Raw genomic sequence first — 26,258 nt, forward strand, 5'->3', positions numbered from 1 at the left:
GGCAAAGATGAGTCCCAGCACACAGAATCTATGGTACTTCAATCCTCACGGGGGATCAAAGTGGAAGGCTGCATCCGAATGTACGAACTGGCACACAGAATGAAAGGAGCAGTAAGTGAACCCGTGAAGGAAGGCAGGCTTGATCCTGCGAGCCACATTTAGCTGCAGTTCCTCAGGGCATAGGAATGGGCACTGTATGCTACTCACCCTTCCCACCTACTGTTTAGTTCGGGGGGTAGTGTAATGTAGAGGTCAGGAGTGAGTGCTCTGAAGTCAAGTCTGCTTTCAGATCCTGGTTGTTTTATTTTATATGTGACTTTGGGAAAATTATTTAGCCTTTTCTGGCTTCCATTTACTTCTCCAAAATTTGGAAAAGGTCTGGGATTGTTAGATAAGCTTATACTGAGAAGATGGGACTTTAGCTTTTTTTTTCTTTTTTTTGACATGGAGTTTTTGCTCTTGTTGCCCAGGCTAGACTCCAATGGTACCATCTTGGCTCACTGCAACCTCCGCCTCCTAGGTTCAGGCTATTCTCCTGACTCAGCCTCCCAAGTAGCTAGGATTACAGGCTTGCGCCACCACACCCAACCACTTTATTTTGTATTTACTAGAGACGGGGTTTCACTATGTTGGTCAGGCTGGTCTCAAACTTCTGACCTCAGGTGATCCACCCGCCTCAGCCTCCCAAAGTGCTGGGATTACAGGCATGAGCCACTGTGCCCAGTCAGGACCTTAGCCTCTTGAAAAAATAGCAGCACTATTTTAATTAATTTATTTGATTATGTTTTTGTTTCTGTTTTTGTTTTTTTTTTTTGAGACGGAGTCTTGCTCTGTCGCTCAGGCTGGAGTGCAGCAGCGCAATCTCAGCTCGCTACAAGCTCCGCCTCCCAGGTTCATGCCATTCTCCTGCCTTGGCCTCCTGAGTAGCTGGGACTACAGGCTCCCACTACCACGCCCAGCTAATTTTTTGTATTTTTAGTAGAGACGGGGTTTCACCGTGTTAGCCAGGATGGTCTCGATCTCCTGACCTCTGTGATCCACCTGCCTTGGTTTCCCAAAGTGCTGGTATTACAGGTGAGAGCCACCATGCCCAGCCTGTTTTTTGTTTTTGTTTTTTTGAGACAGCGTCTCGCTCTTGTCGACCCGGGTTGGAGTGCAGTGGTGTGATCTCGACTCACTACAACCTCCACCTCCTGGGTTCCAGCAATTCTGCCTGAGCTTCCCAAGTAGCTGAGATTATAGGCGTCCACCACCACGCCTGGCTAATTTTTGTATTTTTTAGTAGAGATGGGGTTTCACCATGTTGGCCAGGATGATCTCGAACGCTTGACCTCAGGTGATCCACCCACCTTGGCCTCCCAAAGTGTTGAGATTACAGGCATAAGCCACTGCGCCCAGCCTGTATTATTTTTTTTAATTAGGAAAGCAATATATGATTTTGTAAAAATGTTTCAGAGTACAGGAATTTAGAAAATGAAAGTCTTGGCCAGGCGCGGTGGCTCATGCCCATAATCCCAGCACTTTGGGAGGGTGAGGCAGGTGGATCACCTGAGATCAGGAGTTCGGGACTGGCCTGGCCAACATGGCGAAACCCCATCTCTACTGAAAATACAAAAATTAGCCAGACACGGTGGTGCATGCCTATAATCCCAGCTACTTGGGAGGCTGAGGCAGGAGAATTGCTTGAACCTGAGAGGCAGAGGTGGCAATGAGCCAAAATTGTGCCACTGCACTCCAGCCTGGGCAACAGAGCAATAGTTTATCTCAAAAAAAAAAAAAAGAAAAAGAAAATGAAAGTCTTCTAGCATCTTGCTCATTGGTCATTGAGTCAATAAATATTTGCTGAGCACCTATGTGCTAGATGCTGTTCTAGGTCTAGATAAAGCAGTAAACATTGTAGACATAGAGCTTATATTGTGGTGGAGAGAGACAGAAGTAAACAGAGAAATAGGTAAAATATTTGGGGCTGGGCGTGGTGGCTCACGCCTGTAATCCCAGCACTTTGGGAGGCCGAGGAGGGCAGATCATGAGGTCAGGAGATCGAGACCATCCTGGCTAACATGGTGAAACCCCATCTCTATTAAAAATACAAAACAGTAGCCTGGCGTGGTGGCAGGCCCCCGTAGTCCCAGCTACTCGGGAGGCTGAGGAAGGAGAATGGCGTGAACCCTGGAGGTGGAGCTTGCAGTGAGCCGAGATCAGGCCACTGCACTCCAACCTGGGTGACAGAGCAAGACTCCATCTCAAAAAAAAAAAAATTTGGAATGTTGTTATCTGGGTGAAAGATGGTGGTTGCTTAGAGTAGGGTGGTAGCAATGGAGATGGTGAGAAATGACTAATTCTGCATATCAGAGATATGCAGATATCAAAGATTTATTTCCTGCATTTTTGGAAATTTTTCCCCTTGATTAGTTCACCTCTCCATTGCCTAAATTAATCCTCTATATGTGTGATTCTTACTTTCATTTTCCTTTTGTCTTTTTGTTTTGTTTTCTAGAAGATTTCTGTATTTTATCCTCCACCTGTTAATTGAAAAAATACATATGTATTTATGATGTCTAATTTTCTTTTTTTTTTTTTGAGACAGAGTCTCGCTTAGTCGCCCAGGCTGGAGTGCAGTGGCGCGATCTTGGCTCACTGCAAGCTCCGCCTCCCGGGTTCACGCCATTCTCCTGCCTCAGCCTCCCGAGTAGCTGGGACTACAGGCGCCCGCCGCCTCGCCCGGCTAATTTTTTGCATTTTTAGTAGAGACGGAGTTTCACCGTGTTAGCCAGGATGGTCTCGATCTCCTGACCTCGGGATCCGCCCGCCTCGGCCTCCCAAAGTGCTGGGATTACAGGCGTGAGCCACCGCGCCCGGCCTGTGAAATGATTTCTTTCAGTTTTTGAGACAGCGTCTCACTCTGTTGCCCAGGCTGGAGTGCAGTGGCGCGATCTCGGTTCACTGCAAGCTCCGCCTCCCGGGTTCACGCCATTCTCCTGCCTCAGCCTCCCGAGTAGCTGGGACTACAGGCACCCGCCACCTCGCCTGGCTAATTTTTTTTGTATTTTAGTAGAGACGGGGATTCACCGTGTTAGCCAGGATGGTCTCGATCTCCTGAACTCGTGATCCGCCCGTCTCGGCCTCCCAAAGTGCTGGGATTACAGGCTTGAGCCACCGCGCCCGGCCATCTTATTCTCATTTCTTATACTGAGAGCTCTTTTTCAGATTCACTTGTGTTCCTTGATATACATGTTCTTCTGGATTCATTGTTTTTTATTTGTTCATCTTGATCCCTTTTAGGATATAGAGATTCCTCAATTATCTAAAGATCCTTATTGCTAGTAATCAGATCAGAGATTCAAGGGGGAATAATCAGAAACAAGATTATTAAGTTTTAGGACTTCCTAAGTGCCAGCATATTGTTTTGGATTACTAGCTGCCATACTAACAGATTAGCTATTTCTGGACAGTTTATTCATTTTCTTTTGAAGAACGCTCCATTTTTTTTTTGGCTAGCAGTATTCATTACCTTGTGGCTTAAAACAATAACTGGCATTCATTACTGTCTTTTGTGTTTCTGGGGGATATCTGGGCTCAGGTCGTTTTCATTTGGGATTTATTGTGGTTTCAATGGCTGAAGCTAGAGTCATCTCAAAGACTTCATCATTTACCAGTCTGGTAGTTGAGGTTAGCTGTTGGCTGGAACTCCTACCCTCTCCATCGGGCCTGGGCTCCCTCATAGCATGGTGGTTAGGTTCCAAGAGCAAGCATCCTAAGAGATACTGGCAAAGCTGCAAAGCCTTTTTTTTTTTGAGACGGAGTCTCGCTCTGTCGCCCAGGCTGGAGTGCAGTGGCCCGATCTCAGCTCACTGCAAGCTCCGCCTCCCGGGTTTACGCCATTCTCCTGCCTCAGCCTCCCGAGTAGCTGGGACTACAGGCGCCCGCCACCTCGCCCGGCTAGTTTTTTGTATTTTTTAGTAGAGACGGGGTTTCACCATGTTAGCCAGGATGGTCTCGATCTCCTGACCTTGTGATCCGCCTGTCTCGGCCTCCCAAAGTGCTGGGATTACAGGCTTGAGCCATTGCGCCCGGCCGCTGCAAAGCCTTTTTAAGCGAGTCTCAGAAGTCATGTAACCTAATTTTTTTTTTTTTTTGAGATGGTGTCTCGCTCTGTCACCAGGCTGGAGCACAGTGGCACAATCTCAGCTCACTGCAACCTCTGCCTCCTGGGTTCAAGTGATTCTCCTGCCTCAGCCTCCTGAGTAGCTGGGACTACAGGCATGCGCCATCATGCCCAGCTAATTTTTGTATTTTTAGTAGAGACAGGGTTTCACCGTGTTGGCCAGGATGATCTTGATCTCTTGACCTCATGATCCTCCTGCCTTGGCCTCCCAAAGTGCTGGTATTACAGGTGTGAGCCACTGTGCCTGGCCTATTTTTTTTTTTCCACATTCTATTAGTCAGGGTAACCTGCTCAGGTTGAAGTAGAGGGGATGTGAGGATTGTCAGACAATTTGCAGATCTGTTTTAAAATCATTATAGCACAGGCTGGGCGTGGTGGCTCACACCTGTAATCCCAGCACTTTGGGAGGCCGAGGCAGGCAGATCACTTGAGGTCAGGAGTTTGAGACCAGCCTGGCCAACATGGTAAAACCCTGTCTGTACTAAAAATACAAAAATTAGCCAGGCATAGTGGTGCATGCCTGTAACTACTCAGGAGGCTGAGGCTGGAGAATTGCTTGAACCTGGGAGGCGGAGATTGCAGTGAGCCGAAATCGTACCACTGTACTCCATCCAGCCTGGGTGACACAGTTGAGACTCCGTCTCCAAAAAATGAAAAATAAAAATAAAATAGCTGGGCACGGTGGCTTGCACGTGTAATCCCAGCACTTAGTGAGGCCGAGGTGGGTAGATCACGAGTTCAGGAGTTCGAGACCAGCCTGGCCAACAGAGTGAAACCCCGTCTCTACTAAAAATACAAAAATTAGCCAGGCATGGTGGCAGGCACCTGTAGTCCCAGCTACTCGGGAGGCTAAGGGAGGAGAACTGGTGGAACCCAGGAGGTGGAGGTTGTAGTGAGCCGAGATTGCACCACTACACTCTAGCCTGGGCGACAGAGTGAGACTCCAAAAAAAAAAAGAGGAAAAAAAGCTGGGCACCTGTGGCTCACGTCTGTAATCCAAGCACTTTGGGAGGCTGAGGCAGGAGGATCAAGAGATCGAGACCATTCTGGCCAACATTGTGAAACCCTGTCTCTACTAAAAATACAAAAATTAGCTGGGCGTGGTGGCACATGGGTGTAGTCTCAGCTACTTGGGAGGCTGAGGCAGGAGAATCGCTTGAACCTGGGAGGCAGAGGTTGCAGTGAACCGAGATCGTGCCAGTGCACTCCAGCCTGGGCGACAGTGCGAGACTCTGTCTCCAAAACAAAACAAACAAAGCTATATATATATATATATAAAAAATAAAATAAAATCGTAATAGCACAAATGCCTGGCTTTTGGCTGTTTTGATCTAATGACTAGTGGAAGAGAGCAGGAGTTGACTGTTTTGTCTACAAACATTCAGCCAGTAGCTCTGTTTTCAGCCCCATGAGGCCCACCTGTATGAGTCATGGCATTTCCCAGTCTTGAGACACTGAAGTTCGGCTGGTAGATTGGCTTTCTGCTCCCGTGAGGCATTGCCTGCTTACGTACGTACGTGCTTGTTGGGCTGTGTGTGTGTGTGTGTGTGTGTGTGTGTCTGTCTGTCTGTCCAGCCTTGGGTTTTCTCAGCTCTGCTCTATCATTTATTGCTTTTCCACTATTTTTTTTTTTTTTAAAGACAGGATCTCGCTCCATTGCCCAGGCTGGAATACAGTGGTGCAATCACTGCTCCCTGCAGCCTTGACTTCCTGGGCTCAGGCATTCCTCCCACCTCAGCTCTCCCTACTTTCTAAATAACTGGGACTGCAGGTGTGCACCACCAGACCCAGATAATTTTAAAATTTTTAGTAGAGACGGGGTCTCTCTGTTGCCCAGGCTGGTCTCAAACTGCTGGGCTCAAGTGATCCTCCCGCTTTGGCCTCTTCAAGTGCTGGGATTACAGATCTCAGCCAGTGCACCTGGCCGCTTCTCTGCTGTTTTCCAGAAGTATGTAGAACGTTTTTCCCTACTGGTGACCTCTCTCATGCTCTATGTGGTGTTATGTCTTTTTTTCTTTCCAATTCTCACTTTAACAGAGTCCCAGAGGGGAGAATATATATGCTTGTTTTCAATTTGCCTTCTTTCACTGGAAGCTTTAAAATAAGTTTTAAGACTGGGTACAGTGGCTCATGCCTATAATCCCAGCAGTTTGGGAGGCCAAGATGGGAGGATAGCTTGAGGTCGGGAGCTCTAGACCATCCTGGGCAATATAGTGAGACCCTGACTCTATAAAATATTTAAAATTAGTCCTGTGTGGTAGTAGGCACCTTTAGTCCCAGCTACTCAGGTGGCTGAGTTGGGATGATCCCTTGAGCTCAGGAGTTTAAGGCTGCTGTGAGCTATAATTGTGCCACTGCACTCCAGCCTGCATGACAGGGTGAGACCCTGTCTCAAAAATAAACAAAATATAATTATGTTTTAAAATAAAATAACATAATGTCTTAACAATAGATTTTGACATATCTCCATGCCAGCTGGCATCTTGTCATCTTTAAGGGCTGCGTAGTATTCTGCAGTATGACTGTACTATAATATGTGTCATCATTCCCCAGTTAAGTGGTTTTAAATTTATTGCTGTTATCAACAGGGTTCCAGTGAGCATTCTTGTACATATATCTTTGCACACACATACAGGCATTTCCTCAGGATAAATTCCTGAAATGGAACAAGTGTCAAAGGATATAGACACTTCAAATTTTGATAGTTGAAGGAGCTCCAGAGAGCAGGTGTTAAACCTTTTTGGCCAGGCGCGGTGTCTCACGCCTGTAATCCCAGCACTTAGGAGGCCGAGGCAGGCGGATCACAAGGTCAGGAGATTGAGACCATCCTGGCCAACATGGTGAAACCCTGTCTCTACTAAAAATACAAAAATTAGCTGGGTGTGGTGGCAGGCATCTGTAGTCCCAGCTACTTGGGGAGCTGAGACAGGAGAATCGCTTGAACCCGTGAGTCTGAGGTTGCAGTGAGCCGAGATCATGCCACTGTACTCCAGCCTGGTGATAGAGAGAGACTCCATCTAAAAAAAAAAAAAAAAAAAAAACAAGCAACCTTTTCAGGAGGGCCTGAGGCAATGGCAGGAGGAGCAGGAGAGGAAAGTGCGAGCCCTCTCGGAGATGGCATCTGAACAACTGAAGCGGTTTGATGAATGGAAGGAACTGAAGCAGCATAAGGAATACCAGGACTTGCGGGAAGTAATGGAGAAGAGGTGAGTCTCCCTGAATTATGCCTGGGAATGTTGATGTGTTCAACTGGAACTCTTTCCCAAGAGGAATTCCAAGGGGAAAGAATTGAACAACTTCTGAGTCCTTAAATATCAAGGTAAAATAGGCAGAGATGTTTATAACCTGGAAAGAAGACCAAACTTGGAAAGACAACCAAAGTAACACAGAGGGAGGCTTTTAGGAGAGGTAAAACAATTTTACAGGCATGGTGGAACACAACTGTAGTCTCAGTTACTAGGGAGGCTGAGGCAGGAGGATTGCTTGAGTCCAGGAGTGTGGTGAGCTATGCCCTCCAGCCTGGGCAACATAACAAGACCACATCTCTGAGAAAAAGGGAAGGGAGGGCAGGGAGAGGGAGAGAAAAGGAAGAGAGAGAGAAAAGAGAAAGAGAATAAAGAAAGAAAAGAAAGAAAAACAATTTTAGGCAGTATCCCTGACTATTCCTCCCTGCCATTTTTCATGCAGCTCCAGAGAAGCCTTGGGACACCAAGAGAAGCTAAAAGCTGAGCACCGTCACAGAGCAAAGGTCAGAGCCTGGCAGAATTGGTGTGGGTGTTTTGGTGTCTGTCTGTAACCTGCCTGGAGAGCCAGGTTTTGGCAGATGGCAACCGTGGAGGATCTGGCCATATTATGCCTGTGTGTGGCTAATCTTGGGATGTCCTCTTCCTGCTCTGAGCCCATCTGTGAAAATATGTAGCCCACATAGAATTTGAGGATTGTGGAAAGAAGAAACCCAGGAGCCCCTCAGAGAAAAGTCACGCAGCCCTTTTCTACAGATTCTCAACCTGAAGCTGCGGGAGGCGGAGCAGCAGCGCGTGAAGCAAGCGGAACTGGAGCGGCTTCGGAAGGAAGAAGGCCAGGTCCGCCTGCGGGCCCTCTATGCTCTGCAGGAGGAGATGCTGCAGCTCAGCCAGCAGCTGGATGCTTCTGAGCAGCACAAAGGCCTGCTTAAGGTCGACCTGGCTGCCTTCCAGACCCGAGGCAACCAGCTGTGCAGCCTCATCTCAGGGATCATCCGGGCCTCTTCAGAGGTGAGGGTGGCTTCAGAGTGACTCTTTGCTGTCTTTGAAATGGAAGACTTTAAAAGCAAAATTACTTTCTGACTTAAAAAGTAATATCTGGGGCCGGGCGCGGTGGCTCAAGCCTGTAATCCCAGCACTTTGGGAGGCCGAGGCGGGCGGATCACGAGGTCAGGAGATCGAGACCATCCTGGCTAACATGGTGAAACCCCGTCTCTACTAAAAAATACAAAAAACTAGCCGGGCGAGGTGGCGGGCGCCTGTAGTCCCAGCTACTTGGGAGGCTGAGGCAGGAGAATGGCATAAACCCGGGAGGCGGAGCTTGCAGTGAGCTGAGATCCAGCCACTGCACTCCAGCCCGGGCGACAAAACAAGACTCTGTCTCAAAAAAAAAAAAAAGTAATATCTGCAGCTGGGAGTGGTGGCTCACACCTGTAATCCCAGCACTTTGGGAGGCCGAGGCTGGCAGATCACAAGGTCAGGAGATCGAGACTATCCTGGATAACACAGTGTGAAACCCCGTCTCTACTAAAAAATACAAAAAATTAGCTGGGCGTGGTGGCGGATGCCTGTAATCCCAGCCACTGGGGAGGCTGAGGCAGGAGAATGGTGTGAACCCGGGAGGCGGAATTTGCAGTGAGCCAAGATAGTGCCACTACACTCCAGCAATAGAGCGAGACTCCGTCTCAAAAAAAAAAAAGGAATATCTGCTATCTGCTTAATGGGGGAAATACCAAACATTACTTAATGGGGGAAATACCAAACATCTCCATATCTCTTTACCTAGAAGTAACCACTGTTAACATTTTATTTTGTTTTTTTTGTTTATTTCTTTATTTTTATACCTGCTTATTCTGGAATCTCTCTTTTTTTTTTTTTTTTTTTTGCAGCGGGGTCCCCCTTTGTCACCCAGGCTGGAGTGCAGTGACACAGTCTCAGCTCATGCAACCTCTGCCTCCCGGGCTGAAGTGATCCTTCCACCTCAGCCTCCTGAGTAGCTGGGACTACAGGCGCATACCACCATGTCCTGCTAATTTTTGTATTCTTTTGTAGAGACAGAGTTTTGCCATGTTGCCCAGGCTGGTCTCGAACTCCTGGGCTCAAGTGATCCCCCTACCTCGGCCTCCCAAACTGCTGAGATTACAGGTGTGAGCCACCATGCCAAACTTTTTTTGTTTTGTTTTGTTTTTAAGTTAGAAACAGGGATCTCACTATGTTTCCCAGGCTGGTCTTGAACTCTTGGGCTCAAGTGATCCTCCCACCTTAGCCTCCCAAAATATTGGGATTACAGGTGTGAGCCACTATACCTGCCCTGTTTCTTTGCTTTGCTTTTTTTTTTTTTGAGACAGGGTCTCACATTCTTGCCCAGGCTGGAGTGCAGTGGTATGATCATGGCTCTCTTCAACCTCTGCCTCCCAGGTTCAAGTGATTCTCAGATCACTTGAGGCTAGGAGTTCGAGACCAGTAGGTTTCAGCCAACATGGTGAAACTCCGTCTCTACTAAAAATACAAAAAGTAGCTGGGTGTGGTGATGCACACCTGTAATCCCAGCTACTTGAGAAGCTGAGGCATGAGCAACACTTGAACCTGGGAGGCAAAGGTTGCAGTGACCGAGATCCTGCCACTGCACTCCAACCTGGGCAACAGAAATTGTCTCAAAAAATAATTATAATAAAACAATATTATTTTTGTCTAACATATTGTCACAAACTTTAAAAAAAAATTATGCTGGCCCTTGTTGCTGAGAATACAGAAAAAATTATACTTAGAAACTGTGGATATGGTAGTAAGTTGGAATTATTAATACCTTTAAGAGAACAGGGAAAGCAGTATCAACTTGTTGAATGTGGATACTCCGTTGGTGCAACAATTTCAATTGTAGGAAATTTATTGACTTGTGTGAGATATGATTTACCTAGGGAATGACCACTAAGCACCATCTCCGTCACTCTGACAGAGTGGCTATCCTACAGCAGAGAGCCAAGCTGAGGCTGAGCGAGCTCTGCAGGAAATGCGGGACCTCCTTATGAACTTGGGGCAGGAGATCACCAGAGCCTGCGAAGACAAGAGGAGGCAGGATGAAGAGGAGGCCCAGGTAAAGCTGCAAGAGGCACAGATGCAGCAGGGACCAGAAGCCCACAAAGAGCCCCCAGCTACCAGCCAGGGCCCAGGAGGGAAACAGAATGAAGGTGGGTTTTGGTATGGATATGGTCCTTTAACTCTTTGTAAGTCTCAAATCTGAAGAGAAACAAGAGCATGTGTTGAATGTTGTGTTGAACTGTAGGACAGTTAACCAGAATTTTACATACTGTATTTCATTCAGTTGTGGTTGATCTGGAGTCTGATTTAAGATTCCAGCACTTTCGTTAGGACTTGAAATTCTGTATAACTCTAGTAGATAACATTATTTCAATTATTGCTGCTGCTGAGTATTTTAAATAAATGCTCACAGATATGTGTTTGTGTAATACGTATAAGGGGTCAGGAGTTTGAGACCAGCCTGGCCAACATGACGAAACTCCATCTCTACCAAACATACAAAAATTAGCTGGGCATGGTGGCGCGCACCTATAGTCCCAGCTACTCGGGAGACTGAGGCAGGAGAATCGCTTGACCCAGGAGACGGAGGTTGCGGCGAGCTGAGATCGTGCCACTGCACTCCAACCTGGTGATAGAGTGAGACTCCGTCTCAAAAAAAGAAAAAGAATCGGTGTACCATAGTGTTTGAGAGTGCTGACTCTGGAGCCAGATCAGTGGGAGTCTAGTTTTTGTTTTTTTGTTTCTTTTGCAGTGGGGATGGAGATTCGCTCTTGTTGCCCAGGCTGGATTGTAGTGGCGTAATCTTGGCTCTCTGCAACCTCCGCCTCCCGGATTCAAGCAATTCTCCTGCCTCAGCCTCCCAAGTAGCTGGTATTACAGGTGCCTGCCACTGTACCCGGCTAATTTTTGTAGTTTTAGTAAAGATGGGATTTCACCATGTTGGCCAGGCTGGTCTCGAACTCCTGACCTCATGATCCACCCGCCTTGGCCTCCTCAAGTGCTAGGATTACAGGCATGAGCCACCGCACCCGGCTTGGGAGTCTAGTTTTTCTTTTCTGGTGTTTTTGTTTTTGTTTTTTTTGAGATGGGGTTTTGCTCTTGTTGCCCAGGCTAGAGTGCGATGGCACGATCTCAGCTCACTGCAACCTCTACCTCCCAGGTTCAAGCAATTCTCCTGCCTCAGCCTCCCGAGTAGCTGAGATTACAGGCATGTGCCACCACGCCCGGCTAATTTTTTTGTATTTTTAGTAGAGACGGGGTTTCTCCATGTTGGTCAGGCTGGTCTTGAACTCCAGACCTCAGGTGATCCGCCAGCATTGGCCTCCCAAAGTGCTGGGATTATAGGCGTGAGCCACTGCGCCTGGCGTTTTGTTTGTTGGTTTGTTTGTTTGAGATAGGGGTCTCACTCTGTCACCCAGGCTAGAGGAGTGCAGTGGTGTGATTACGGCTCACTGTAGCCTCACCCTCCCAGGCTCAAGTGATTCTCCCCACTCAGCCTCCCAAGTAGCTGGGACTACAGGCATGTGCCATCCTGCCTGGCTAATTTGTGTATTTTTTGTAGAGATGGGATTTCACCATGTTGCACAAGCTGGTCTCAAGCTCCTGGGCCTGTCTTGGCCTCCTGGAGTACTGGAATTACAGGTGTGGGTCACCACGCCCAGCCTTAGTTTTCTACTTAGTAGTAATGCGACCATGGCAAATCACTTAACTTTTTGTGCCTGTTTCTTTTTCTATAAACTGGAGATAATAATAGTATCTATTTCATAGTTATTGTGACAGTTAAAGCAGTTAGTGCATACATAAAGTGATTATAACAGTGCCTGCCTCATATTACGTGTTCAGTAAGTACTAGCTATTACTAAAACCTCTCTTTTATTTCTCAGACCTCCAGGTGAAGGTACAAGACATTACAATGCAGTGGTACCAGCAGCTGCAGGATGCTTCCATGCAGTGTGTGTTGACCTTTGAGGGCCTGACCAACAGCAAGGACAGTCAGGTAGGGGAGAGGTATATGGCAGTAATTTTGTGGGCTTGATGGTTCTCAGAGAATGAGCACTTCGTGTCCCAAAGGAATGTAGCTGGCATATCACTTTACCTAATTCTAAGTGACATCTACTCAGCTCTTCAGAACACTGTCTGCCTTCTCACTGTTCTCTTCTGGCAGGCCAAAAAGATAAAGATGGACCTCCAGAAGGCTGCTACTATCCCAGTGAGCCAAATCTCTACCATTGCAGGTTGGTCAGAGGGGTTAAGAACATGACCTTTCACTTCATTGTATTATTTTTCAGACTCCAAATCTATTTATCTGTAAGATTCCTATAAAAGTATATTCAAACAAATGTTTACAGTTGGATTGGGTACATATAAGTTACACACATCTTGTTTCTCTGGTTTCCTCTTTAACACATAGAAGGTAATCATGGCCGGGTGCGGTGGCTCACGCCTGTAATCCCAGGAGTTTGGGAGGCTGGGGCAGGCGGATCACGAGGTCTGGAGTTGGAGACCAGCTTGACCAACATAGCGAAATCCCATCTCTACTAAAAATACAAATATTAGCTGGGTATAGTGGCTCTCACCTATAATCCCAGTTACTCAGGAGGCTGAGGCAGGATAATCGCTTGAACCCAGGAGGCAGAGGTTGCAGTGAGCCAAGATCATGCCACTGTGCTCCAGCCTGGGTGACAGAGACTCTGTCTCAAAAGGGAAAAAAAAAAAAAAAAAATCATGATGTGTTTGTTGACTCTTTTTTTCTTTTCTTTCTTTCTTTTTTTTTTTTTTTTTTTGGAGACAGAGTCTCACTCTGTTGCCCAGGCTGGAGTGCAGTGGCGCTATGTCGGCTCACTGCAAGCTCTGCCTTCCGGGTTCATGCCATTCTCCTGCTTCAGCCTCCCAAGTAACTGGGACTATAGGTGGCCACCACTACGCCCAGCTAATTTTTTGTATTTTTAGTAGAGACGGGGTTTCACCATGTTATCCAGGATGGTCTCGATCTCCTGACCTCGTGATCTGCCCGCCTCGGCCTTCCAAAGTGCTGGGATTACAGGCGTGAGTCACTGCTCCCGGCCTTTTTGACTCATTTTTAATAAGCTACCTTCTATGGTAAATTATTAGGATGGCTCTTAGCTTTGAAGTTGCAGGTTACTGCTGAAAACATCAGTAAGGAAGGGAACCTAGGCTGTGACTTGCAGACTTTGCTTCTGTTCTACAACATTAGCTTTTCCAAATTACTCCAAGCTCGCCTTGTTCATCCTCAAGGACTCCTTCTTTTTCTCTCCAGAGATTGAGGTTTAGAAAGTGAGAACCAGAAAAGGAAAAAACTTTTTTTAGAACCAGAGGTTCATTTGTATGGAGCTGTAGATGTGGAAGCCTCCAGATTATAGACTGAGCTGCCAGGTGGCTGGGGAGTGTGTGTGCAACTGGAACACTCCTCTGACTCATCATGGGTTCTGTTCCCCGATTTCACTTTTCATTGCCTGTAAAGCATAGGAAAATTTCAGTTCCTGCCCTTGATAGGCAGTCTGACAAAACTTACATATGACTTTGCTACCTGAAATTCTTTCTGGAACAGGGCAAGATATAAATAAATAATGTGTCACTTTTTGGAATTTAAAGTGCTGTGTCCTTTGATAGCAACAGCAAAGCAGGAGAGGTTGACTGGACAGCCACTCTATACCTCAACGGCCATTCCCAGTTCCCCTCAGTTGACCGCAGACAGGGTCAGTACCTCCTTCATCAGGAAAATAGAGACATCCAGTGTGAGCTCCTCAGAGCCCCTTCCACCACTGCACAGTGACATTTACCTCTTAGTCTCCCGTGTCACTAGATGAGGTGTCCTTGCTGCTGCGCTTACCCTTCCACCTCTGCCCTTGTTCCCTTTCCTTCCTGTCTCCTGTCAGACTTTGCCTCATTGTTTATTACCTTTCCTGTTTTCTGTGATTACATCCTTTTTATAGGCTTCTCTCTCTCAGCCTTTAAATATGCGTGAGCTCCTCACATCCTAACATGAGTTTCCCTTGATCCTATGTCTTCTAAGTGTTTGCTGATCTTCCTCAGGTTTCCGTTTGGCACTGTTGCTGCTTTCTCTGTGCAACTCTACTCCTTTGACCTCCATGGCGCCATTACTTTCCAGGTTCTTCTCCTGCCTCCCTCCCTCCCCATTACTTTCCTCTCTCTCTCTTCCTCTCTCTCTCTTCCCTTTGTGGGTTTCTCAGTCTTCTACCCCACTCTAATTGTAGTTGATTCCTAGGGATCTGCTCTTATCCTGCAGTTCTTTTAATTCTCTCTACTTACAGGGCTTCAAACATTACCTGAATGCTGATGACTCCCAAACCTACCTCTGGTTTATTCCTTTCTTCTGAACTTCAGATTCTCCAGCTTCAGCTACCTGAGGGACATCTCTGCCTATATGTCTCTTAGCTGCCTCAAGTTTAATGTGTTCATACCCATCATCTTCCTTAGCCCTCTTTGACTCCTGTTTTCTCTGAGTAATCAGTAGCACCATTATCTACTCAGTAATCTTAGCTGGAAACCTGGGAGTCATCTTTATGACTGCTGCCTCTCTTTCACTCACCACATCGAATTAGTCTATAACTTTGCCTTTTTTAATTTTTCTACACATTTCCTGAGTCTCCCTTTGTCTCCATCATGACTGTAAGCCCTTTAAGATCTTGTGTTCCAGCCAGACACAGAACATGCTCTAGAGTTAGTGCTCAGTAAACGTTTAATAAATAGGAGAGAAAGATCACCTAATTGCTGTCTTTTTTAAAAAGGTGGGCTGGGCACAGTGGCTCCTGCCTGTAATCCCAGCACTTTGGGAGGCCGAGGTGGGTGGATCACAAGGTCAGGAGTTCGAGATCAGCCTGACCAACATGGAGAAACCCTGTCTCTACTAAAAATACAAAATTAGCTGGGCATGGTGGCACATGCCTGTAATCCCAGCTACTTGGGAGGCTGAGGCAGGAGAATCTCTTGAACCTAGGAGGCAGAGGTTGTGGTGATCTGAGATCATGCCATTGCACTTCAGTCCGGGCAAAAAGAGCGAAACTCTGTCTCAAAAAAAAAAAAAAAAAAGGGTGGATGTCAGCTGGGCCCAGTGGCTCACACTTGTAGTCCCAGCACTTTGGGTGGCTGAGGTGGGTGAATCATCGGAGGTCAGGAGTTCGAGACCAGCCTGGCCAATGTGTTGAAATCCTGTCTCTACTAAAATACAAAAATTAGCCAGATGTGGTGGCAGGCGCCTGTAATCCCAGCTACTCAGGAGGCTGAGGCAGGAAAATCACTTGAACCTGGGAGGCAGAGGTTGCAGTAAGCCAAGATCATGCCATTGCACTCCAGCCTGGTTGACAGTGAGACTTCATCAAAAAAAAAAAAAAAAAGTGGATGTCGCCGGGTGTGGTGGCTCACGCCTGTAATCCCAGCATTTTGGGAGGATGAGGCGGACAGATCACTTGAGGTCAGAAGTTTGAGATCAGGCTGGCCAACTTGCTGAAACCCTGTATCTACTAAAAATACAAAAATTAGCCAGGTGTGGTGGCATGCGCCTGTAGTCCCAGCTACTTGGGAGGCTGAGGTGGAAGAATCGCTTGAACCCAGAAGGTAGAGGTTGCAGTGAGGTGACATTGAACCACTGCACTCCAGCCTGGGCGACAGGGTGAGACTTCATCTCTTAAAAAAAAAAAAAAAAAAAATGGTGGATGTCCATGAGTGGTTAGAATTAGAAGAAATCTTGAATAAGGACATGATGTTGGTGTGGCATGGGGAGGCCATGTCGGTTTAGGGTTGGAAGATAACTAACTTTCTTCCTACCTAGAGAGGTATGGAGAGGGGCGAGATGGGGCATTCAGCCAGTGGGGTCCACATGGTTGACTTTTTAAAATTTTTTTTTAATAAGAGAACTGAATGAGATTTCTGAAACTTTTGTGACATTTCTTGAAGTGATTAGGAACTTGGCAGGGTGTTTCTCAACTGGAGATGCTATATTAATTAAAACATTGACTTCAGGACTTCAGGTAACGTAAAGTAATTCAGATCTGCTTTTTTTTTTTTTTTTTAGATGGAGTCTCGCTCTGTCACGCAGGCTGGAGTGCAATGGCACAATCTTGGCTCACTGTAACCTACGCTTCCTGGGTTCAAGCGATTCTCCTGCCTCAGCCTCCCCAAGTAGCTGGGATTACAGGTGCCCGCCCCCACACTTGGCTAATTTTTGTATTTTTAGTAGAGACGAGGTATCACCATGTTGGTCAGGCTGGTCTCGAACTCCTGACCACAAGTGATCTGCCTGCCTCGGCCTCCCAAAGTGCTGGCCCAGATCTGCTTAAGCAGAAAAAAAAAAAAAAAAAAAAAAAAGCATTTATTGGAAAGATAAATATTTTATACAACCCAATGGCAGGAATGAGCTGAGGTCTCAGGAGCTAGAAACTGTAGTTATTTTTTCATCTCTCATCTCCTCTGCCCTCTCTACATCTCCATTCTTATTTTACATTGCCGTTCTTTGGTCTTCATGGCAGGTACACAGCCCCACTGCCTGTGAGTGTATGTGACACAGGGCCAGCTACCTCAAGGAAGTGACTCTTGCTTGACTGACTGGCTCAGCTTGACTGCCTCTAATCTAACTAGCTGGTGTGGGGGTGGAGCACACAGAATCTTTGGTACAAATATAGCTGTTACGAATCCACTTCTGTGTCTCTGAGGATAGAGGAAGGCAAGTCCCAGAGAAGGGGGCATATCATCATGAGCTGGGCAGATCCTTTAGAAGGTTTTTCCTAGAGATGTGACTAACTCCTCTAGAGATACCAACCACAGCCCATGGGGTCTGTAACAAAATGTAACACCTCTTTCTATACTGTTTATCCCTTCATTTTATGTGTACCGTAAGGGATACTGTTTATCCCTTTGTTTCTGTAGGGCAGGCACAGCTGGGTTTTTGTAGATGCTTTGTAATTATAGTGATGAAACAGGCTGGGTACGGTGGCTCACGCCTGTAATCCCAGCACTTTGGGAGGCCAAAGCAGGCGGATCACTTGAGGTTAGCAGTTGGAGACCAGCCTGGCCAACATCGTGAAATCCGTCTCTACAAAAAAAAAAAAAAAAAAAAACACAAAAATTAGCCCAGGAGGCTGAGGCATGAGAGTTGCTTGAATTTGGGAGGTGGAGTTTGCAATGAGCCAAGATTGTGCCACTGCACTCCAGCCTGGGTGATAGAGCGAGACTGTCTCAAAAAAAAAAAAAAGAAAAAGAGATTGATCTGTGGTTGTATCTTTTAATTTCTCTCTATCATGCTCAGGCTCAAAACTGAAGGAGATCTTTGACAAGATCCACAGCCTGCTCTCTGGAAAACCTGTTCAATCTGGTGGGCGCTCTGTGTCTGTCACACTTAACCCACAGGGGCTGGACTTTGTTCAGTACAAACTGGCAGAGAAATTTGTGGTGAGAAACCTTGTTGCTAGAGGTATGGGAAGAAGAGGCTGGTATACCAGATTTCAGCCTTTCTCTGGTATTAAAATTGTACCCACCTCTATGTTCTCAGAAACAAGGCGAGGAGGAAGTGGCCTCTCACCATGAAGCAGCATTCCCCATCGCAGTTGTGGCATCTGGGATCTGGGAGCTCCACCCCAGAGTGGGGGACCTCATTCTTGCTCATCTACATAAGAAGTGTCCTTACTCTGTTCCTTTCTATCCCACTTTCAAGGAGGGAATGGCTCTGGAAGACTATCAGAGGTAAAGTTGTTTTTCTCCCTACTCACTATCCCTAGAGTGATTAATGAAATATAAATAGAATTGGAATTTGTTTTTCCCTCCTTCTTACAGCTCCTATTACGTACCTTGAATGTTCTATCAGAAATATAATGTCTTTCGGCCAGATGCGGTGGCTCACGCCTGTAATCCCAACACTTTGGGAGGCCAAGGTGGGCGGATTGCCTGAGCTCAGGAGTTTGAGACCAGCCTGGGCAACATGAAGAAACGCCATCTCTACTAAAAATACAAAAAAATTAGCCAGGTGTGGTGGTGTACGCCTGTAGTCCCAGCTACTCAGGAGGCTAAGGCATGAGAATTGCTTGAACCCAGGAGGCAGAGGTTGCAATGAGCCCAGATTGCACCAGTACACTGCAGCCTGGGTGACACAGCAAGACTGTGTCTTTAAAAGGAAGAAAAAGGCCGGGCGTGGTGGCTCAAGCCTGTAATCCCAGCACTTTGGGAGGCCGAGACGGGCGGATCACGAGGTCAGGAGATTGAGACCATCCTGGTTAACACAGTGAAACCCTGTCTCTACTAAAAAAAATACAAAAAAAAACTAGCCGGTCAAGGTGGCGGGCGCCTGTAGTCCCAGCTACTCGGGAGGCTGAGGCAGGAGAATGGCATAAACCCGGGAGGCAGAGCTTGCAGTGATCTGAGATCCGGCCACTGCACTCCAGCCTAGGCGACAGAGCGAGACTCCGTCTCAACAACAAAAAAAAAAAAAAAAAAAGGAAGAAAAAATATATATACATAGTCTTTTATGTAAACTGGAAAGCCTTTGGCATTTGTGAACTTACGTGCCAATAATCAATGTAGTTTAGTGGAAAGAATACTGGGGTCTTGGAATTTTATCCCTGCTTTGTCATTTAATAGCTTTGCAAAAGTAGACAAATCATTTAGTCTTTTTGAGCATCTTTTCCTGATTTTTAAATGAGTGTAATGACATCTATTACCTCCTGTGAATTTACCTCATGGCTTATATGAAGCCCAGATTTGATGATGGATGTGAGTGCTTGGTAAACAGAGTATTCTACAGATGTAATAATATGTAATAATATATTAATAGTAATGCTGAGTGTAATAATATGTTGTTACTTTTTAGCCATAAAAAGTAATCTCTGGGCCAGGTGCAGTGCCTCATGCCTGTAATTAACAATTTGGGAGGCTGAAGCTGAAGGATCGCTTGAGCCCAGGACTTCAAGACCAGCCTGGGTAACATAGTGAGACCCTGTCTCTACAAAATTAGCCAGGTGTTGGCTGGGCGCAGTGGCTCACACCTGTAATCCCAGCACTTTGGGAAGCCAAGGCCGCCAAAGCGGGCAGATCACCTGAGGCCAAGAGTTTGAGACCAGCCTGGCCAACATGGTGAAACCTCGTCTCTACTAAAAATACAAAAAACTCTCTGGGCATGGTGGCAGGTGCCTATAATCCCAGCCACTCAGGAGGCTGAGGCAGGAAAATCGCTTGTACCCGGGAGGCGGAGGTTGCACTGAGCCGAGATCATGCCATTGCACTCCAGCCTGGGCGACAAGAGTGAAACTGTCTCAAAAAAAAAAAAAAAAAGGCCAGGCGTGGTGGCTCATGCCTGTAATCCCAGCACTTTGGGAGGCCGAGGTGGGCGGATCACCTGAGGTCAGTAGTTCAAGACCAGCCTGGCCAACATGGTGAAACCCTGTCTCTACTAAAAATACAAAAATTAGCCAGGTGTGGTGGCAAGTGCCTTAATCCCAGCTACTCAGGAGGCAGAGGCAGAAGAACCCGCTTGAACTCGGGAGGCGGAGGTTGCGGTGAGCGGAGATCATGCCATTGTTCTCTAGCCTGGGTGACAAGAGCGAAATTCCATCTCAAAAAAAAAAAAAAAAAAATTAGCCGGCTGTGGTGGCACGTGCCTATGGTCCTAGCTACTTGGGAGGCTGAGGTGGGAGGATCACTTGAACCTGGGAGGTGAAGTTTGCAGTGAGCCTTGATCATACCACTTGTACTCCAGCCTGGGCGACAGAGACACTGTTTCAAAAAAAAAAAAAATTTCTCTCTAATTTGTCACCCTTATTTTGGCCTTGTCCCAGTGAATTTTTTCTTTTTTCTTTTTTTTGAGACACAGTCTCACTGTTACTCAGGCTGGAGTGCAGTGATGCAATCTCGACTCACTGCACTTCCACCTCCCAGGTTCAAGCAATTCTCGTACCTCAGCCTCCCAATGAGCTGGGACAACAGGCGTGCACCACTATACCCAGTTAATTTTTGTATTTTTAGTAGAGATGGGGTTTCACCACGTTGGCCAGGCTAGTCTCGAACTCCTAGCCTCAAGTGATCTGCCCACCTCGGCCTCCCAAAGTGCTGGGATTACAGGTGTGAGCCACCATGCCCGGCCAAATTTTTTCTTCCCATATAGGATGCTTGGCTACCAAGTAAAGGATTCCAAAGTGGAGCAGCAAGACAACTTTCTAAAACGCATGTCAGGGATGATCCGTCTCTATGCTGCCATCATCCAGCTCCGGTGGCCATATGGAAACCGACAGGAGGTAAGTAAAAGAGGCTTACTGTCAATAATGAGAGGTTAGACCACAGTCTATGTGTATTCCTTCCACAGGAAATGTTGGCCTTCTTTCAGAGAGCCACTCTAGTTAAAGGATAAACTGTATGGCAGTTTGATGGGTATTCTGTAGAGGACTGAATATTGATTATTAGGGAACTTTCTTGGATCACCTGGTACTTTAAAGAGCTGGTTTTGTAACAGAGTCTACCAGAGGAGAGTCTGTTATAAATCAGTCATTAAGGTTAGAAGATTTTCTTACAAGAGGAATGAGCAAGAAATTGTCATCTTAGAACTAGTTGAGACCTTAGAAGCCATCTAGATCACATCCCTTACTTCACAGATGGACAGACAGATCAAGCTCAGAAAGCTGCAGCTGGGGTTCAGGGCTTTGACTTGCCAGCCCAGTTAATTTCTCAGGGAATACAGATTAGAGGGACAGAGAAGGTAATAGTCATGGAGACCTAAAGAGAAAAAATAGAAGTTGATTAAATCCAAGTTTTTATTGTATGCCTGCTGGGTCCCAGGTTCTGTGCTAAAGGTACCAAGAATAATAAATGAAATGTCAACAAGGCTAATTGTTGGCCTATGGAATGCCTGAAACTGAAGCTGACGCATGCATATTGAAGGGAGCCTATAAAGAATGTGTGGGAACCAATGTATTGAAACATTAAAAAACAGAAGGCGAGGTGGCTTCATGCCTGATATCGCCGCACTTTGGGAGGCTGAGGTGGGTGGATCACCTAAGGTCAGGAGTTCAAAACCAGCCTGGCCAACATGGTGAAACCCCATCTCTACTAAAAATACAAAAATTAGCTGGGCATGGTGGTGGGTGCCTGTAATTCCAGCTACTTGGGAGGCTGTGGCACGAGAATCGCTTGAACCCGGGAAACAGAGGTTGCAATGAGCTGAGATCGTGCCATTGCACTCCAGCCTGGGCAACAAGAGCGAAACTCTGTACCAAAAAAGAAAAAAGAATGTGTGGGAACCAATGTACTGAAACATTTAAAAATAGAAGGCCGGGCGAGGTGGATTCACGCCTATAATCCCAGCACTTTGGGAAGCCAAGGCAGGTGGATCACTTGACTCCAGGAGTTTGAGACCAGCATGGGCAACAAGGTGGAAACCATGTCTCTAAATAAAATACAAAAAAATTAGCTGAGCATGGTGGCATGTGCATGCCTGTAGTCCCAGCTACTTGGGAGACTGAGGTGGAAGAATCACTTGAGCCCAAGAGGTGAAGGCTGCAGTGATCCATGATCGCATTACAGCACTCCAACCTGGACGACAAAATGAGACCCTGTCTCAAAAATATAAAAGAAAAACATAATTTGTTTAGTTTGTGTTATTTCTGCCCTGTGGCAGGTGCTAGGGTTGGATGATCTGGGGTTCATTTCCACTTGGTGATGGCTGGATGATACATTGGGAGTTTAGATTTGTAAACAAAAGGAGATCAATGATAACCAAACTTCTCTCCTCCCAGATTCACCCTCATGGCTTAAATCATGGATGGCGCTGGTTGGCACAGATCTTAAACATGGAGCCCTTGTCAGATGTGACAGCCACCCTCCTCTTTGACTTCCTGGAGGTACGTAACTCAGTTATCACACAAGAGAAGGCCAGTGGTTGAGGTAGCCTTGATCCACTGGGTGACATGAATGGGGAAACAGCATAGCAATTGGGCCTGATAGTAAAACAGCATGAGGTTCCAGTGTCATACATTTTTCCTAAGCTGTAGACAAACCTTGCTTTCACTTTTACTCCATACTATATTTACTTGGCTTCTCTGGATTTTTTTCATTTTAAAGAACAGAAAATTGTACATTCTAGCAAAAGTGAAAAGAGGAATTTGTTTTAGGGATATAGAAGTGACTCCCAGACCAGGTGCAGTGGATCACACCTGTAATCCCAGCACTTTGGGAGACCAAGGTGGGCGGATCACATGGGATTAGGAGTTCGAGCCCAGCCTGGTCAGCATATTGAAACCCTGTCTGTACTAAAAGTACCAAAAAAATGCTGGGCACAGTGGCTCACACCTGTAATCCCAGCACTTTGGGAGGCTGAGGCAGGTGGATTACCTGAACTCACGAGTTCGAGACCAGCATGTCCAACATGGTGAAACCCCGTCTCTTAATAAAAATACAAAAATCAGTTGGGCGTGGTAGCACATGCCTGTAATCCCAGCTACTAGAGGGGCTGAGGCAGCAGAATCGGTTGAACAGGATCTTACTCTATCACCCAGGCTGGAGTGCAGTAGTGCGATCATACCTCACTGTAGCCTCAAACTCTTGGCCTCAAGTGATCCTCCCATCTTACCCTGCCAAAGTGTTGAGATTACAGAAGCGAGCCATTGCACTCAGCCAAGAAGATACTTCTTATAGAAGAAAGAATGCCATAACAAATGTGGAACCATTTGACCTATAGTGCCAATAGTTCCTAGTTACCTTAGTAGCTCCCGAAGTCAGCCAGGTGCAGTGGCTGACAGCCTTTGGGAGGCCAAGGCAGGCGGATCACTTGAGCTGTGGAGTTCAAGACCAGCCAGGGCAACATGGTGAAACTCTATGTCTACAAAAAAAGTACAAAAATTAGCTGGGTATGGTGGCGTGTGCCTGTGCTCCCAGCTACTGGGGAGGCTGAGGTTGGAGGATCACCTGAGCCCAGGGAGGTTGAGGCTACAGTGAGCTGTGATCATGCCAGTGTCCTCTAGCCTGGGTGACACAGTGAGACCCTATTAAAAAATAATAATAATAAAAAGCTCCTGAAGTCACCATACATGAACAATGATCCTGTATCATTTGAGAACACAAGTGGTATTCTGTATACTCTCCATACTAAGTTTGGGAGGTATACCATACCTTTAGGAAGGCTTCCATTCATTAGAGGAAAAGAAGAGTAGTTCGTTAAGACCTGATTGGTTAAATGGAGGTATTGCCATATAAAGAGAAATGCTTTAGAAGAAAGTTGGGTGTTTCCATTTATTCCCTTTTAGCAAGTTCAGTGGCATTGTGGCTGAAATTTTTGATAGGTGTGAAAGATGAAGGGCTGATTGTGCTTTATGAATCTGTCCTGTGAGTGTGAATTTTCATTCTCTGCTCTGACAGTGCCTGTCTTTCCCTCTAGGTGTGTGGGAATGCCCTCATGAAGCAATACCAGGTTCAGTTCTGGAAGATGCTAATTCTTATCAAAGAGGACTACTTTCCCAGGTATCAGGCTTGTTGAGCAGACAACAGGGGATTAAGTAAGTAAAACTCATAACCAGGCCTCAGATATCCAAGGGTGCTATTACCTGCTGGTTTTGATTCAAGTTAAAAACACCTGTACTAAGTATGACATCTTCCTACTCCAGTCCCTCTCATTGATATTTGAATAAATGCTTTTGAAACTTAATGAGAGTCTGTCTTAAATATCATTGCCTAAACAAAAACACAAATTAGGGACTGGTCACAGTGGCTTATGCCTATAATTGCAGCTCTTTGGGAGGCCACAGCAGGAGGATCACTTGAGCCCAGGTGTTCAAAACCAGCCTGGGCAATATAGCAAGACCCCATCTCCACAAAATAAAAAATTAGCCAGGCATGATGGCATGCATCTATAGTCCCAGCTACTAGGGAAGCTGAGATAGGAGGATCGCTTGAGCCCAGGAGTTCAAGGCCTCAGTGAGCTATGATCGCACCACTGCACTGCACTCCAGCCTAGGTGACAGAGTGAGACACCGCTTCCAAAAGATAGGTGTATATCATAGGTGTGATTCATGTGTCTTTCTCTCCCTGTAGAATTGAAGCTATCACAAGCTCAGGACAGATGGGTTCCTTCATACGCCTCAAGCAGTTCTTGGAGGTAAGATGCCCTTAGACCAACATGTCCCACACTGTTGTTGGGCTGGAATGCACCTGTGTCTAACAAGTCTTGGACCTTCAGATGCTCTGATTGCACTCTCTTCCTTAGTTCTTCCAAACCCTTCTTTTTGTACCTAATTCCCTCTTAACCTTTGGAGTAAGGGCTGCCATTTCCTCTTTATATGTATCATTCTCCATACTGCCTGTGAGAAAGCTCTGCTGAGATGAATAAAATATATTGAGTGTATCTTCTCTCATGAATATGTTTTTTTGCATGTTGGCCAAAGTTCCTGTCTTAGTCTCAGGTCTGGGGAATTGGTAAGTGTCGTCACTTTTCTCCATGAGAACAAACTGCACTTTCAGTTGGACTCTTCCCCTACTTCCAAGTGCCAAGAAATTGTAAAAGGTTAATTTTGACAAAGAATTTAGAACGCCATCGTGGGTTTGCAAAGATAGCCTGCTGACTTTTCAGCTTCTCAAAGCTCGATTGTGAAAACAGTGATTGTGAAAGATGAGCTTAGGCTGTAGGGAGACAAGAGTGGGACAGGAATAATAAGAGCATTTCATTTGTTGTCTGTGGCAGTTCATGCAGAAGTGGACATCTTATACAGAACCATCGGTCTTACTGGCTTTTTCCTTTTTGTTCACTGTTCCATAGGGCTGAAATACGGTGTCCCTCAAAGCTTCTTGTAACCATTAAGTATTGGGAACACTGTTATCAGAAACTCATTCTGTTTTCTTCATCTTTCCCTGACCAGAAATGTTTGCAACACAAGGACATTCCTGTCCCCAAGGGCTTTCTGACTTCCTCCTTCTGGCGCTCCTGATGTCACTCCATCACCTACCATCACCATTATGCTGCAAAGAGGCAATAATAAAGGAACTGAAGACACCTGTATTTGGGAGAAGTCATGTCAGATTCAGAAATTTGCCAACATGTATTTTTATGTATTTATACCTTGTGACTAGGAGAGGAGATTTTCATGCGTCACAAAATTCTTGGAGGTCCCTTAGTAGATTTGGTAGTTCCTTAAGAGATCCACATGATAAAATAAATGGAATTGGCCTTTCTTGTTTTTTGCAAAAGTGATAAAAGGTGTTTAGCACTTGGTCTCCTCCCTTCTTTGTCTCTAGTGTCTTTCAGAAAGTTGGCAATACCTTAACAAATGCACTCTGAGCTGGAGGGAGCCCACCATTTGCACCCACCTACCCACCCTCACCCCTGTTCAGATGCATTTCCAGAAAGAGCTAAGGCTCATAAGGTTCCCTTTTAAGTATTATTTAATAGTTGAGGCCAGATACTTACATGCAAGTCTGGGTTATGGTTGTTTTGCCTTTCTCAGCTGGTGAAGTCATTCTAAAGCCAGAGGAAGTATGTGATATACACATGGACTAAGGCCCAGATGACACTCTGGCTAGATTAGCATCTGGGATTAGGACTGGAAACACGTCATATGGAACTAAGGGGAACTCTTTGTTGTCCTAATTTGGAAGTTGGTCCCTGGATGGTTAGGGATGCATGAACCAGGCAGGTACCTTTTTTGTTTTTGTTTTTGTTTCTTTTCAGTTTGAATTAAGATGGGGCTTGCAACATTAAACATGAGCTGAGCATCCATAAGCATTGAATTGGGATTAAACAAACATGTTGGGCAGGAATTGAACACCGCTAATATGATGATAAATATGCCTGACTAAAGCCACTACAAAAA

The 26,258-nt window shown here is 46.1% G+C and overlaps 1 protein-coding gene across 1 annotated transcript; it reads left to right on the forward strand.

Annotated features, from left to right (window-relative positions):
* Positions 1–26,258, forward strand: LOC112608606 (nucleoporin GLE1). Its single transcript, XM_025360586.1, has 13 exons — positions 1–111; positions 7,853–7,913; positions 8,164–8,418; positions 10,364–10,595; positions 12,330–12,442; positions 12,611–12,680; positions 17,729–17,871; positions 17,972–18,162; positions 20,573–20,702; positions 22,197–22,301; positions 23,834–23,916; positions 24,487–24,550; positions 25,308–26,258. The coding sequence occupies exons 3-13, from the start codon at positions 8,284–8,286 to the stop codon at positions 25,374–25,376; spliced, it is 1,335 nt and encodes a 444-aa protein (XP_025216371.1). The 5' UTR covers positions 1–111; positions 7,853–7,913; positions 8,164–8,283; the 3' UTR covers positions 25,377–26,258.

Source organism: Theropithecus gelada, chromosome 15 (assembly GCF_003255815.1).
Source record: "Theropithecus gelada isolate Dixy chromosome 15, Tgel_1.0, whole genome shotgun sequence".
NCBI lineage: Eukaryota > Metazoa > Chordata > Mammalia > Primates > Cercopithecidae > Theropithecus > Theropithecus gelada.